Below are 15,944 nucleotides of genomic sequence, written 5' to 3'. Positions count from 1 at the left end.
TACTAATGATTCCACTTGAATGTCAGAAGTTATTTCCCAGTAGTTCATCATGCTGCTGTTCTATATCAATGAGGAAAATACATGAGACACATCCAGCCTATCTGAGAAGGGAGAGAAGAGCTATAATTGAACTCATTTAGTTCCTGTTAACATGGAGTTTGTTTTTGCCACTGCTGCCACTAAACTACAACAACCATTCCTCCCTTTCTAGTAGCATTTTACTGTAACAATATTGTTACTTAGGGGTAGCAGTATTTTCCTATCTTTATCAAATAAACCATCTACAGCACTGCTGACAGTGTAGAACAGAATTTGCAAATTCTAAACTGGTGTTGAAATTCTCTTTGAAAAACAAGTCTTTCATGTCTGTACGTGCAGAATGCAGTTTAAAAAATAACATAAATCTTTCCTCCTTATTGGTCCAGCAGACTTAGCAGCTCAAGCCACATCAAACTCAGTGCTAAGTCTAAATCCTATTCTTAGAAAAAGTCTGGTATCATAAAACATCAATCCCAAATCAGAAGCACGTCCTTAGTTGAGAAAATACTTTACTGAGTCATTTACTGTCAAAAGCTTCAGCTCAGGTAAGAATTAAAAGACACATTTAAACATGTCTTTTAGATTGATGGTTCAATTACCCTTGAGAATCTCAAGTTTAAGCAGAAGCTTACATTTCTCTTGAGACAAAGTTCCTGCAGTTAAATAGTGGGGATGAAATATGATGCATAATGGCATGGTGGTGCTCCAAGGCCTGTGGCAAAACTCCAGCTGACTTGCCAGAAACCAGGATTTCACATGTGAACAACACAAATGGTTCTGTAACACTTTATTTCTATGAGATATTGTTACTGAAGTCTCAGCCTGTTAATTTTTTAAAGTCTGGATAAGCACCAGCAAACACAGACTTGAAGATATGTTAGGTCAACCTTCCTTTCCTCCACTTTCTACTATGGAAATCACACTCAGAGAAGTACAGCCATTCTTTGCATGGTGGCAGGTTTGAAATAGGTTTTGTGAAGAGAAAAAAAATGGTTTGATGAATAATCTTTCACCAGTAACCCCTAAGGTAATTGCTGCAGAGTCAGAGCACCAACATTTCATGCAATTCCTATTTTACAGTTTTAAATGGTTTATGCATTGTCCAATGTACAAGCAAATTTCATCTGGGGTGAAGAAACCCTTCCCCTCAGTGGGAAATCAGGCATTACACTGATTTTAGTCGTGTAATGACTATTCTCAGCTCTTTGTTCCCACACACACATGACAATTTGCCACTGCTCAGCATAAATGACCACAGCTCTGCTAACCTGATCATGGAAATGGCTCACATTAAAATAACTTTCCTAAGAACCCAAAATCAATTAAAAACCACACTAAAAACATGTAAAACTGGGAGAGAAAAATGCAGAGGTTCTGGATGCTGAATTATTCACTGGCCATTTCTAAAAATATGGCAATATTCCCAAGAATATAGAATTGGTTATATTTGGAAAAAAAATGTTTCTTTTGTAAAGCATGTATTTTTTATACTTATAGGCCAACAAGTATAGATAAAGTACATACTAACCTTACAGATATTTATGTCAGACAATGTGCACTAAAAAACCCCTCTTTCTAAATAGTCAGCATAGAAAAACAAATTTGAGCTAAATAGTAGTAGCTTATTTTCCACATTATTTTGTCATTTAGTAGATATTTGCTTTTATCATTAACACTGAGGCAAGAACTTGGTCAAAAAGCAGACTTCTTAACTCAATATCCAGAGATTCCAAGGAGTTAAGATACTGAATCTTCCCAGCACTGTGTGTGTGCTTTGTCTGGCACAGTGACACTGAAGCACTTCAGGACTTGCAAACCAACACTCGAGAGCCACAGCACACTGAGATAAAGGCTTATCTCACCTCCAAAACCATCAGGCACATATGTTTTAAGCACAATGTTGCAGAAAACCGTGGGAAGAGAGAGTGGTTTGTTGCCCTCATTCCGAAGGGAAATGTGTCTGTAACCTGCTTGCAGCCCATCCAGAGGCAGGATCCTCTGACCAATCAGCTTATTATTGTCATCATACACTGCTATTCTCAGGACAGCAAGATCAGGGAGGATAACCTGGAAAACCATAAAACGCAGACATTCAATGACACTGAAACAGTGGCTCCCTCCCCACCTCCCCTGTGTGAACTTTGGATGCCAGAAACTGTCATCACTGTAAGATCAGGTCATTCCCTGCAAACCCCAGTTTTCAAAACTAATCTTTCCTAGAAAAACTTTTTTCATCCTAAATAACAGGTAAATCCTGCAGCTGACAATTGCACCAGCTGAATATTTTGTATGTTTATTTTTCATTACTGAAGACTGGTGACAGTGATAAGAAGGCAGGTAAATACTGCATGGGAAACGACAGATACAGCAGCAATCAAAGGGCAGGTAGTGCTGGATCAGGAGGAATTATGACAGAAAGATGGGATTTGGGATGCATCCAAAAGGGCAGGGAGAGTGCAGGCACAGGCTGATGGGGATGTCTGAGCTGCTGAAATGCTGTGCTGACAGCAGAGGTGGGTGTGCTGCACTCAGGACATGGGGGTTCAAGGCATGCTCGGGGGGCAGGGATGCTGCAGCCTCCTGCATCTGTCAGTCCCCACCTGGGCTGACCAGGACAGGAACAAAGAGATCCCCTGTGCTCCCTGGAGCAGAGGTGATGCCTCTGCGCATGGAGCAGTGAGGAGGAGGCAGACTGACAGGTGCAGCTCCTCTGCCAGCCCACCTCAACCATACACCAGGAAAGATTTCCCACTCCTTCCCTACCTGGTGCTATTCACCAGTGCCTGTAGGATAAAAGGGAAGACCTCAGTAAACTGTGTCTGCCTTCTCCCTTAGACTTTCCCCCTGCCACTTCCATTTTCAGTCTTGGGGGGCACAAAATAAAGGCTGCTTTTGGTCTCTGAACCCATGTGAGCAGCTCATGAATATCCTGCTCTACTCAACTACAGTTTAGTACTCCCAGCACAGGCCACCACCAGCAATTATTCCCTCCTCCCCTTAGACAACAGAGGGACAACACAGAACCCAGGTTAGAATGACTGAAACTTTATTTTAATTAAAATAAAAACAAGGAAACATGACAGAGGAACAATCAAACACGGTACCTGAGAACAACTGTGTAGGGTTAAGCATCAGCCTGAGAAGAACACTGTAACTCAAACAGGGCAGGAAAGACCTCTCCCCTACAGGTCATAGATTGGCACATCTTTCATTGCATGATGGTCTTTGACACAGTTTTGCCAGAGAATAGAAGTGGGGACTAAGTTTATTTTTCCCTCTCCATTAATTTGTTCTGTGGCACCCTTGTAGGCACTTCCACACTCTCATGATGTCTTAGCACTGTGCACCCTGTGCCTTTAGTATCTCCAGCTAGAAGAATCCTTCCTGCTATGTTTCTGCCACTCACCTGCTTGATCTTCAGTGTATGTTGATTACATTGCTAAGCTATGATAATGGCCTGAGGTGAAGAAAAATAATCTCTTGTCTAACCTAAGAGTTCAAGAGAACATGTGACTATGGGATTGCCCCCTGAAGAGTAGTAATGGGAAATGTTGGCCTCAGCCTCTGTACCCATGTCCTAAGACACAGGTTGCACAGGGGTGCACCCTGGAATTTATGGCCCTTTTGATGTAAGAAATCACACAGCAGCAGATGCCGGTCATACGGCCAGCAAGCCACGGGCAGCAGAATTGGTTGTACATAAGCATCTTCCCTGTGCCTCCTCACACACAGAGACTTGAAGTCCCATTCTTTCCAGAATATGAGTTCAGAAAAAACTCTTGCATCAACTAAATTTCTATTAAAAACTGGCTGTGCTGTTAGGAAAGCAGATTAAGTGTGGAATATATGCAAGTGTGAAGAGTTATCACCACTCGGCGAAGTCTGAACTTTGGCATAAAAGTTTAAACTTTGGAATAAAAGAGCAACAATTTTGCATGACGACAAAACAGGTGTAAATGAAACAGATGTTATCAAAGACAGCACTGTAAAACATGCAGTCTGGATGAAACTCCAGGCAACAGCAGAAGAATTAAATAAATAAGTAAATAAATAAATAAATAAATAAATAAATAAATATGTGTGTGTATCATATATATATAAAGACTGAGAGATAAAATTTGAGCACGGACAAATGGCCTCTCTCTTTAAATCCCCCATGCCAAGAAAAAAAGGGTTGCTTTTCTTTTGGTATTGAAAAAAAAAAAGAAAAAGTTACATGATGCACATGGACTACTGAAGGAGGGAGCTGGCAACACGCCTGAGGAACACAGCACCCTTTCAACTTTTCCATGTAATGACATTGACCTTAGCTTTGGATGCAGCATCTCACCTGCCCTCTGGGCTGAAGGAACAGTGCAAGATAGCAGCCACTGCCAGGGCAGGGAAGAAGAAATCTCCAAGGAATGATGGTGTCCACCAGCGGGGCTCATTCTGAGCAGACTGCATACCTTGAACACAGGCATGGTCACGGAGGTGGCTACCTCCAAGTGGGAGGAGGAAGCAAAGGGGAGGGAAAAGCCAAATGGAAACAAAAACAACAACAAAAAAAATCATGTGATAGCTACAGAGGTTATCCGTTAGAAAAACAAAACCAAAGCAAAATTTAAAAAGTAAACCAAAACAAACCAAAACCAAGCAGCCTCCTGAAAGCTGATTTCAGCTTTACATTGTTTACTGCAGTAAACGGGAGCCCTACAAACCCTTTTCCATGGGAGCAGCACTCATCCATCTGTGTTAGCAGTCAGGCTGAAGCAGGGAGGGCTGGCTCAGGAGGGCAGGGAAGCTCATGGGCACAAGCACAGCACAAACTGTGCTTTGCAGAGATCCCACATCCTACCTTCCTGAAGACAAAGGACTCCTCATTGTAAACAGGGTTCAGGCCGTTGTTCATCACCATGCGCGTGCGGAACTCCTTGCGGATCGTGTCCGTGGGCAGCCCGTACATATCCACCTCCACGTACGTCCCAATCTTCTTGTCCGACAAGAACTGGCCAGATATCACCTGCAACACAATAACAGAGTAAGGAAAAGCAATACAAAGTAAGGGTATCAGAAACAGTGGTCATTTTTTAACTGACATCACTCTGAAAAATGGTTTATAGCTGACGGATGTGTTTAGTTCCTCATATGACGACGGTCTATTTCAAACTGCACCTCTTTAGAAAAGCTTTTGTGATCAGATATATAAATATAACCTTCACCTGAAATGACTGTGCTATGGTATTACCAGTTGTCAGTCATCCCAACCAGCCAGGGTCTCACAGATGCACTCATTGTATGGAACTGAATGGAACAACCAGAGTTGGCACTGCTATTCCACCACTTCAAACATTCTGATCAGAAGCACTCTTTTTTATGATATATCTTGACCACAAGAGGTGAAAGGAAGCTATTGCTCTGCTTTCACTTAGGTAAAGGTTGAAAATAATCATGTGTCAGTCTGACTCCATATTACGTGTCTGGGAAGTGCAGGATGCTTAAAAAGTGAAAAAAAAAAACTAAAGAACCCACATAATTCTGCTGTATCATTATGTAGAAGATTTGTTGCCATTTCACTCCAAGTCAAGATTAATTCAGCCACACCAGGTGATCAGTCCAGGGAAAATTTTTATTTCATCAAGATGATCTATTACTTAAAAACACAGTTAATTTTTTCATTACTACAATCAAGGAGGGAAGGAAAAAACTGAAACATGATTTCACAGACCTAAGCTCATTCCAAACTCTTTTGTTTCCATGACCTAACATCCTTGCAGAGAACACTCCGGATAATAGCTCTGAAAAGTTATGTGGATAAGGGGTATCATTGCTGGCTTTTGCTCCTCTCAACTCCTTAATTACAAAAATTTGTAATGGAATGGAATTTTATACTAGTTTTAGTTACAAAAGAAAAGCAACTGTCAAAACACATGACCTAGGAACTACCTGATCTCACTTCCTTCTTGGAGGGACGTGCTTTTATTACTGTTTAAGAAAAAGAACATTAATACAACATGTTTATTCTTCTGGAGGTGCAAATGGAACTTAGTTCAGCTTCTAGAATGCATGAGGAATGCTTGGCCATGGACAGTGTGAGATTTAAATGCAGCACATGGAAAATGCTAAATGAAAGCCGAAGTCTTTTGCTCAAAAAACAGGTTTTACAATCGTCAGCCTCCTTCCAGAACTTGGTACCTTAACCATGCTTTAGACCTACAACAGGAGTTTTATGGACTTCATTACTCACAGATAACTCCAAAGTAAGGGTCTGCCTCACAGCAACCATTTTTCTCTCTTTGTTTTGAAAATATCCTGTCCATGTGTGCCCAGATTCCTCCCTGCTCTGTGGTGACAAGTGATGTTGTGTAATTTCATATTGTACATGGGAATGAACTTCACTCCTTGATCCATTTGTGTGGACTCATGTATTTCAAAGAGACCATGAAGGCTGTTAGAATATGACAATGTGTAATAACATAATTTCTAATTCTATCATATTCCACTCAGATCAAGTAAGCAAAGGGATCTTAGCCAGCAATATTTAAAAAAATAAAACCATAAGAAAGGAAACAATTTGCTGAAATCTACCCAACCCAAGGACATTTACTGTATATATCCTATTTCTGGTGATTTTAAAGGTGATTTTGGATGTGATGCCAGCTGTCTGTTGCAGTTTTACCTGTACTGAACACGTTGCAGCAATAACACCATCTACAGGAGTTTCAGAGAATGGGTCAAACGTCCTGTCTGGTCGTCGCATGAAATCTGGCTTTAGCAGATACCTCATTACAAGGAAAAAAAAAAAAAAGGAGAAAATTATCCTTGATTGGAAATTTAAATTGTATTAAATACATGTGAAATGGATGTTCTGCCTTTAAACAATGAGCTCTCCTACAGCACTGAAAAATACAGACTCATTCCAGCCGCAAGTGTGAGGAAGTAAAATAAAGTATTATGGCTGTCTGGAATACACATAAATATTACTTTTCATTTTGAATTACCAGCTACTAAGAGATAAAATCAATCTGGTATTTTAAGATAAAAATAAATGCAATATAATCAAGGGCATTTCAAAACAACTGAAAAATACAGTTTAAATATACAGTGAGTTACCATATAATAAAACACAGATGGTCTCATTCGTTTTAATACTTTAACACTTTGGAAAAGCACAGAGGGATTTTTCAATTTTATTTTTCCAAATGAAGCAGTTCCTTAGAGTTCAAGACTCACACACTAAATTTCAGCCTGAAGCTAATTTTTTCATTGTGGTTATGAAACCTTGGGGGAAACAACTGATGTCAGTGCTGACAGATTGTTAATTATAGCAGCATGAAAGGTACCACCACATTAACACTCACAGTACCTCCCCGAGGACCTCACACTGGATCAACATATCAATGAAGCCAATATGTGCTCTGATGCACGAAAACCCAAGGATTCAGCCATCAAAATGAAACAGCAGTTGATCACTGCAGCAAGGCTGCACATTACATTCTCTTCCACTGAATAAAATGGGGAACTAGAAAAATCTTGCTAATTCTGCAACCCTGACAGACAAAGCTGCTAGAAGATTAATTTTTATCCACCCTTAGTCCCTCTAGTGAATCACTGGTACACAATATTATAAAGGCCTAGACTAAATTCAGAGACTAAAAGAATGCTAGAAAAATTCCAGTGGAAAGAATGTCAGTGTTTTCACCCATTTTTTTAATAACATGGTTTTTGTTTGAAAGTAACATTACTCCTTTTTCTTCCATTAAAAATGTTAGAAAAGTGATTTCTTAATATTTCGTTGATTTAAGGTAGGTTGGGACAGAAGGGAAGTAACTATCCTTAGCCTCTGTTTCCAGCCCACTGAAATAAAAAATGCTCTTGAAATGATCTTGTTTTATCAGCATGAGAGTTGCAAGTCTGAGAGAAGAGGAGTACAGGCAGAAGGAAGATATTCAGTCTTTCATTTCCTTTCTGTCACTGAAACACCACCACATTTACAATGCAGATCAAAATATTACCACAAATTACTGCTACATTATTATAAAAAAAAAAACCTGATGTAAGAATCCAGGAATTTAGTTGATAATTTTGCCTGTCCTTCAGAGAATTTGGCAAAAGTAAGCAGGTACTCTTTTACTAAGCTGGTGGGTCCAACAAGAAAGGAACCAAACTGCCATAAGAAAGCTTTGGTTTTCTTCTGTTCCTGTTATTTTCATTGAAATTACAGAGACTGCACCTCTGTCAATGCCAAGAGGCTCTTTTGGAATGCTTACAACTGCAATAAAGGCATGGAATGGTCAAGCACTCTGTGCCTATTCTGCAAATGAGGAATTTTACCAAGCTCCACCTATTCACGTTTTCTTTCTGAATATCTGCAGTAGTAAAAGAGTAGTTCCTTCCCAGGAAGAGTTTGCAGATTCTAATGAGTTTCTGGACTGTTGTTTCCTGTGATTCATCATTAAGCTTCTCATTTTTTCTTGGTGCTAATGATCAGTCTATCCTATTAAGGTCTATGCTCAACATTTGAGAAAAATCTATCAGCATCACTTGAACATCCTTTGTCATGCAAAAATCATGAGCAAGAACTTAGATGAAACACTTCATTTTTCTCTGTGAAATCTGTGCTCCAATTAAGAGTACACAGATTAAAAATATGTTCCCAATGTATTCAGATTCCACTTGTCCAAGTAAATTTGGCAGTACTGTGAACTGTGCAATGAATCTCTGTTCTGAAGCTATCTTCAAAGAAAGGCTGAGAACAGAAGGTAGAGATGTATTTCAATAACTGTTTACAATATTAATGATCTTCATAAATGAACACAAAGCCTCTTAGATCTCACTTAAAAACTGGGCATAATTAAAAGCATATTCATTAGAATACCTCCTTACGGGGGATAAGTTCTCCCTGAACTCTGTTAACTTCTACTCTTCACCTAGCATCCCATTTTCCTTTTGTAACACGCGATTAATGGTAACAAAATTTTATTAAAACCTTAGCAAGGACTCTGATACACAGTGACAACAGTTTAAACCATATCACTCACCCGCATGATCCATTGTACTCAAATTTTCCTTGATTCAACTGCATTGCTAAATCTGCCAAGAGAGAAAATTTACTAACTTTCCTGCTGAATAATGCAAATCATGAATTAGATCAGAAAATAAGACTGGTTTTCCAGAATAAGTTTAAATAAAAATTTAATTTAATGCATATAAAACCCACATCTAAGAAATAAAAGGAAGCAATGGGAAAACTTCATATTTTTTCACAGGAGTAACAGCTTTACCAAGCTGTTTACCAAGCACACTGAAGTCCATGCTGTGCTTAGGAAACAGTCCTTCCCTGAATTCAAACACACTTGGCAGGCAGGGAAGTAACAACTGTGGACATTTTAAGTGCCTGGGATGGGATTTCTACCATCTAACTTTTGGCTTCTACAGCACAGATATCTTCATTTCTGCAGACCACTTTGAATAACAGGGGGATACTGGAGCTTTAACAGTGAAAATAACCTCAGAATAAAAAATATACTAGAGGAGATGTCCTTGAAGAATGCATTCTGTCACAATGACAACTACCTCTGATGAAGCTGTTTGTAGCCTGATGTTTTAAAGAAGGTGAGGTGCATATCCCACTGATTTTCTGAGAAATTAGTTGAATAAAATACCACACAAAGAAACCACAAAGATCACAGCAGCATTGCTTAGTTTCAACATCTAAAAGCATGTGAGTTTTAGTGAGTGCATTGTTACAGCACTTGCATAGAAAGACATATCATAAACATGTAACAACCTCCCTCTCATCCAACCCTCTCCAGAACTTTGTAAAAAATGAAATGTTTTCCTGCAGGTTTCTACTTACACAAGAATATAATCTCCTGGTTTAGCAACAAAACAGGTATTTCTCTTGTCCAGCTATACCTTCAAAGTGAACAAAATCTATTCTGTTGGTGCTCTGATATACAAAATCCAAGACTGTCATATGCCTATACCAGTTATTACTGGAGTTACTGGGCAGCTGTAACTTTTACTTCTTCAATCATCTTCATCTTGGTAGCACAGCTGGATCACAGAAGAGGAATACAGGAAAGCTGGTCACTTCCACTTAGATAATTAAAGGGGCTGGGAAGGACATGCAGTGGGCATGCCAGAGGCAGTGCTGGGAGCAGAGTCAGGCTTGTATTTCTGCTCCAGCCTCCATGTCATGACCAGTGGAGTGCCTCTACAAGCAGCATATTCCAGTGTATCCCTTCTCCTGCTTCCTCAGCTGGTGAAACTGGAGCACAGCTTTGCAGGACGGAACTCAGGGGATGACCATGAGAAGTGTGTGCAGTACCAAAGACACTGTTCAGGAAGGGGGAAGCAAGCACAAAAGCACTGCCACAGCCAGAAAATGACAAAGGGAAATAGGTCTGTTATAAATATGGCTGAAGACATTCCTAGATAAATTTAAAAACCCAGTCAAAACAACAAAAAGCCTGCCCTGCTATACTCACACCTTCACTGAACAGGAACAACTCATCTCCTGTCAGATCACCCTGTGGAAAGGCATTGCCATTCCCTGGCATCATTCTCTCAGCTGGGATCTCAGACCCCATCCTCTGCTGCTGAGCACATGACTCCTAACATTTCACAATAACAGGTCTAGAAATGACTTTGTTACACAGACATTACTTTTTACCATCTTAATCTGTGCACTCCATCTTTGCGTTGCAGACATGCACCCAACCGTGCCAGCGCTGTGTTGTGTGAAAGCACTGATTTCCCTGTAATTAACACTTTTTATTAATAAAAACCATTTCTGTGAGAAAATTAGGTTCTCCATTATTTTTCCATAAAAGAGGACTGAATTTTCCTTCTGTGCATGGCTTTCTTTATTGCTCCTTGTCTTACGCATCTGTAATTCCACCCCGCTGTATTATTTAGCCATATGTCTGTTTCCTCAAAATATGCCAGAAGCAAATCCATGGCATCTGTTTGAGAGTTACTGCCCAAGCCATTCTTTAGGATTGAGGTTCACTGGTCGTTGCTGCCTACCTGGGGTCTGATAGTTCAGTGAGACCATCTGGCAGCCAGCGTTCCAGAAAATTTGAGGCATGTAATTACTGGAATCCACACGGCCTCCCTTTGGGTATATCCGACTCATTTGTCGTTTATTGTAGCTATGGAATTCATCAAGGAAAATGAAACAAAAACATCATAGAAATGTAGAGTCACGTCCTGGTATCTTCAGTACTTCAACATCAAAACATACTTCTTATGTTAATCTCACTATTTCTCCTTCTACAAGGTATTTCCCATTTTCCTTTGTAGACCTGCAACACTAAATCTAGAAAGGTGCACTGGTTTATTTTAGGATTGGTAGAGAAGTGGGATGAGGAGGTGAAAGGATACTTTACAAACTCAATGGCATGAGTCTTCAAATACCCTAGTCCGACTGATTCATTGAAAGAGGACATGTTGTGGTGAATATTACGTTCTAGAAAGAAAAGACAAGACATTTTACAACATCTCTGTAATGACAAATCACAACTCTAAATCATGCACTATAACAGCAGGACACAGCAATATTTGGTCTCTTCCCCCATTATCTATTACTCATGGAATCAAATTATAGTGGTAAGAAATTTCATAGAATCATATTACAGCGGTGAGAAATTTCATAGTATTTCTGACTGGCTTTTCTGTTTCACTTCTTGGGAAATCAACAAAATTTTCACTTTTTATTCAGGGCAATGTTGTTATTCAGAGCCTGTGCTGTGTGGTAGATAAGGAAAAATCAACATGATAAATAGTCTGGTATGCAGTATCAGCTCACTGCTGACCACTGTGACAGTCATGCTCACCTTACCGCAGAGAGAGATGAACTAAAAAAGCATTTCAGTTGTAAAGGCCCATGGAATAGAACCTCAACAGTTTCATATTCTCCCAGTAATTTAGTGACTCCATGTGGATGACTAATGGAATAACAAGCTAACTTTACATTCAAGGAAACAGGTCTACAAACATACTGATGGTGGTCATTAAACTATAAGAATCTTACACCTTTATTTCTAAATTCAGGAAATGTAAAGATTAAAAAACTACCTAGGTTAAGCAAATACTTGTATTTCATTCAACCTTTTATGTTACCTTCTGCTACATCGAAACCTTGAAATTTTACAGGTTGAGCATAGTTGACCATTGTTGATAAATATGGATGTATATTGGTTGTGGCACCTACATATTTGTAAGATGCCATCCATGCTTGTTCATCTTCCACAGTTACTAAACCCTGAAAACACATTAAAAAGAGCAATCACCATTTCTGTGTGCAAACACTGCTGTTGGGTTTTTCAAAGGTGGAACAAAATTATAGCCAAATCTGCAGAAAGTTAAAGACAGTGCAAATTAATACAAGAAAAGTGGAAGTTTAGTGTTACAAGTTAAAATTAATTTTCTTGCTGATATAAGACTCTCAGTGTTACAGGATGCACGCAAGAGGACTGATGATAGAAAAGCTCCTAAGGGGTGGGTAAATATTACATTAAGTTAGTAGATAACACTGGGATAAAAGATAAATATTCCAACAGCCTGAACAATGCTGGGAGATAATGATCCATCTTTGTCAAATACATTCCAAAACTGTGATTTATTATGCATTTTCTGATAGAAATTCTGTATACTTGGCACTCAGTAGAACTTCCTCAACATCAAAACACAAATAAATTCCACTGTTAATCTTTCCTAACAGAAGCAAACCAAAATATAGGAACCACAGCCTTCACTGGACAAACAGATGTCACAAGACCAACTAGAGACACAGTACCAAGTTTATATTCTTATCCACTTCAACCAAATAAAAACCTGTATTCATCACCTATATAAATATGCACTTTATTTGTAACAGAACATAGAGTTTTGTACAAGCACCTCATCTGCTAGAAATTCACATCAGGAAGCACTTATTAATTGGCTCTACCTGTCCAACATTGGCCTTTCCCCAAACCAGTCTGAAACACATTCTTTTCACTGAATAAAAAAAGAAAAAAAAATCCCTGTCAAGCTAAGAAACCCTCTGCAAATTCATCATGTTTCTCCCACACACACATTTTTGGTTGTTCTCCTGCCAGTGAACCAGTGGCCAAAAAATCTGACTGTAGGCTGACAAGTGATCTGCTGGGAAGTATGAATTGCATTCAAACATTCAAAGATATTCAAACAGTGCTGCTTTTTATTTTCAGGCCGCAGCTTGTGTTTGTCAGAAGTGCTCCCTCATTACTGACTCAGGAGAACATCAGTAAGGGGAAGCACTACCAAGCCCTTTCTGGGCTTGGGGAAAATGCAGTTCACAGAACCTACACTACTGCAACTCATTTACTCCCTGAGATGGGACAGTAAGGGGAAAGTGAATTTGCCAGCATTAGGCACCTCTGCCTGCCAGGCAGTGCAGACACATCTCAGAGAATGAAAACCATGTGAAGTGGAATCATTTATACCTTGGTAGAAGATTATTATAGTCACAAGGAACACAGGAATTAGTCACAAGGAATTTTCTGACTGCATAGAATTAATGAGTTAGCAGAATGAGTCCAGGTACACATTGTTGTATGTGCATTTTAGACTGAATTAAACTTCCAGCAGCCCGTGAAATCAAACTGACACCATATTTTAATGCTCATCATCAGGGCTCAACCCAACTGCTTTTGATCTGATCCCAAAATATGCCAAACAGAACATCCCTGTGTTAGTAGAAAACAGGCTTTTTTTGTTTGTTTTGGGTTTATTTGTTTGTTTGTGGGGGTTTCTGTGGGTTTTGTTTGTTTGATTTTTGCGTTTTTGTTTGTTTTTGTTACTAGGTCAATAGCTGTTAATAGAGCCTAAGTCAAATTCAGGGAAAATTTATTCAATGAAACCAGTTCTTTTCAGTGTCTTGACTTTTGAAAGGCCATTAACTCAGGAAGAACTGACCACTCATCTTCTAAAATCTAAGGTTCTTTAAAGGGCCTCCTGTTGACTGCTCAGAGCAGCTAATCACATCCATCTTGATCCATCCACACCTACAACTAAAGGAACCACAGTGAAAAGGGAGTCAAAGGGATTATGATGCTTCAGTGCTCCGGCAATGGTACCAGCACATACAGCTCTATGACTGTATTAGTGACACTTTGACTCAAAGACAGTGTCCCAAGACAATGTAGTAGCCATTGATTTTATCTTAATCTCTTGCAGATCCTTAATTTTTAGAGTAGGGCTATACTCCATACTGTTCATAACTTTAAATCTATGAGTTAAGAAAGGAGTAAGGATGGAATGTTTCTTAAAGTCTACAGAAACAAAGGAATGGTTACAACAGCACATGACCCTTTTAGGGGATAGAGAAGACAAGGGGGAAAAGTTGATCTCTATGTTATTTACACCTCCCCATCCCTCAAGAAAAGAAGCAGAACCCACTTAGAAAACAACACAGACTGAAACAAAGTGGGGTTGTGAACAGGAGCAGCTTGAATGAGAGAAGAGGAGGAGGAGAGTGGAAGGAGGTGGGAAGAGTCTTACAGAAGGGATTCCTGGGAGAAGATAAATGCAGAAGTCCCATGGGAAAGCAAAAGGAAGAAAGAGAGAGGAAAACAAAGTGCAGTCAGGGTAAGGGCAGAGGAAAAAATAAAGCAGGGATGATACATCTCAACACCATTCAGAGAACTGATTTCCCAGTGCATGACATTGGAGACAGAGATCAGATACTTCTAAGCAGGCAAAGGTCATGCACTCCTGTCTGTCCCCAAATCTTCTGATAGCCCTGACCCCAGTATAAAAGTTTAGCAGAAGAAGCCCTGGAGGAGTAAAGGAGGTAGAGTCACTTTGAAAAATAAGTGCAGTGAAACTGAGCATAAAATTGTTAAACCACTGAGAATGCATGGTAAGTAATATGCATGTTATATATAAATCAATAAAAAAAAACTACATTACATCCTGTGTCACCTTTTTATTGTTTTCTTGATCAGAATCTTCAACAGCCTAAGGGGAGAAAAATATATATATATTACCCAAAGAAAAAGCAATAGGAAACACTCACAGTAAGGAGGAAAATTCCTCAAAAATTTCATGCGTTTAGCAAAACGTAAACCTTTCTCCACCTTCCTGCATGGCTTATCTGTCCCATTCACTTTCAAAAATTTGCAGTCCATTCCAAATCTTGGTACGCAGGACCCAAAAATCAGCCATGGGAATAGGATGAAGGATGGCAGACAGTTAAGCCTAAACTGGAGCTATCAACAGATGCTAGGGACAGGAAACTTCAGAGAAGAATGAAAGAATAACACACCCAGATAAAGATACCACATTAAAGATCATCTGATCTGGATGTGCAAACTGCCAGGCTCTGAAAACTGAGAGTTGAGAGTGCTGTAAACTGTGCATGAACGTCCACATTGGAGAAGGCCTGTCTCAAGACATTATTTGCAATGGAGCAGTGTGGTGTCTGCCTTCAGTTAAAAGCTACCAGTACCGAGAATCTTAGATAAATATTGTCTTGGCACTGAATGTACATTTCTACAGAATAAAGATCGAGTCACTGGTCAGCAAAGAAGCAGAGGAGTTACCCAAGGATGTGCTGAGGATGAGTGACTAATCTGGAAACAAAATAAAACAAAACAAATCCTCAAAACAACAACAAAAACCCACCCAACCAAAACACCCCAAAATATTTAGATAGTTAAGGACCAGCTGAGTTAGTAAATGAAACTGTCCCAAAGCAAAGAAGTGAAATGATACTTCAGTGGGAGAATCCATAAAAGTCCTGAAGAAGCAAAGATGCTGACTTGAAGAGATACACAGAAGGCAGGTCTGATGTCTCTGGTAGTGCTACAGACATACTGCTACTTTCCACACTTACACCTCTGTCTGGAGAAAGATCCAAAGGAAACCACGCAGGAGGGAACAAGTGGCCAAAA

At 39.5% G+C, this 15,944-nt stretch overlaps 1 protein-coding gene across 1 annotated transcript in view; it reads right to left on the bottom strand.

The window, feature by feature from the left end:
- Positions 1-15,944, bottom strand: part of PLCB4 (phospholipase C beta 4) — a 184,070-nt gene that overhangs the window by 32,177 nt on the left and 135,949 nt on the right. Inside the window, exons 20-27 of the mRNA XM_062490623.1 lie at positions 14,974-15,009; positions 12,148-12,289; positions 11,410-11,494; positions 11,053-11,177; positions 9,060-9,111; positions 6,698-6,800; positions 4,877-5,041; positions 1,902-2,106 (exon numbers count right to left, since the gene is read on the bottom strand). Of these exons, the coding sequence (XP_062346607.1) occupies positions 1,902-2,106; positions 4,877-5,041; positions 6,698-6,800; positions 9,060-9,111; positions 11,053-11,177; positions 11,410-11,494; positions 12,148-12,289; positions 14,974-15,009 (913 nt within the window). The remainder of the gene's footprint in view (positions 1-1,901; positions 2,107-4,876; positions 5,042-6,697; positions 6,801-9,059; positions 9,112-11,052; positions 11,178-11,409; positions 11,495-12,147; positions 12,290-14,973; positions 15,010-15,944) is intronic.

This window comes from Cinclus cinclus, chromosome 3 (assembly GCF_963662255.1).
Source record: "Cinclus cinclus chromosome 3, bCinCin1.1, whole genome shotgun sequence".
Lineage (NCBI taxonomy): Eukaryota > Metazoa > Chordata > Aves > Passeriformes > Cinclidae > Cinclus > Cinclus cinclus.
This window is presented reverse-complemented; position numbering and strand designations above follow the sequence as displayed.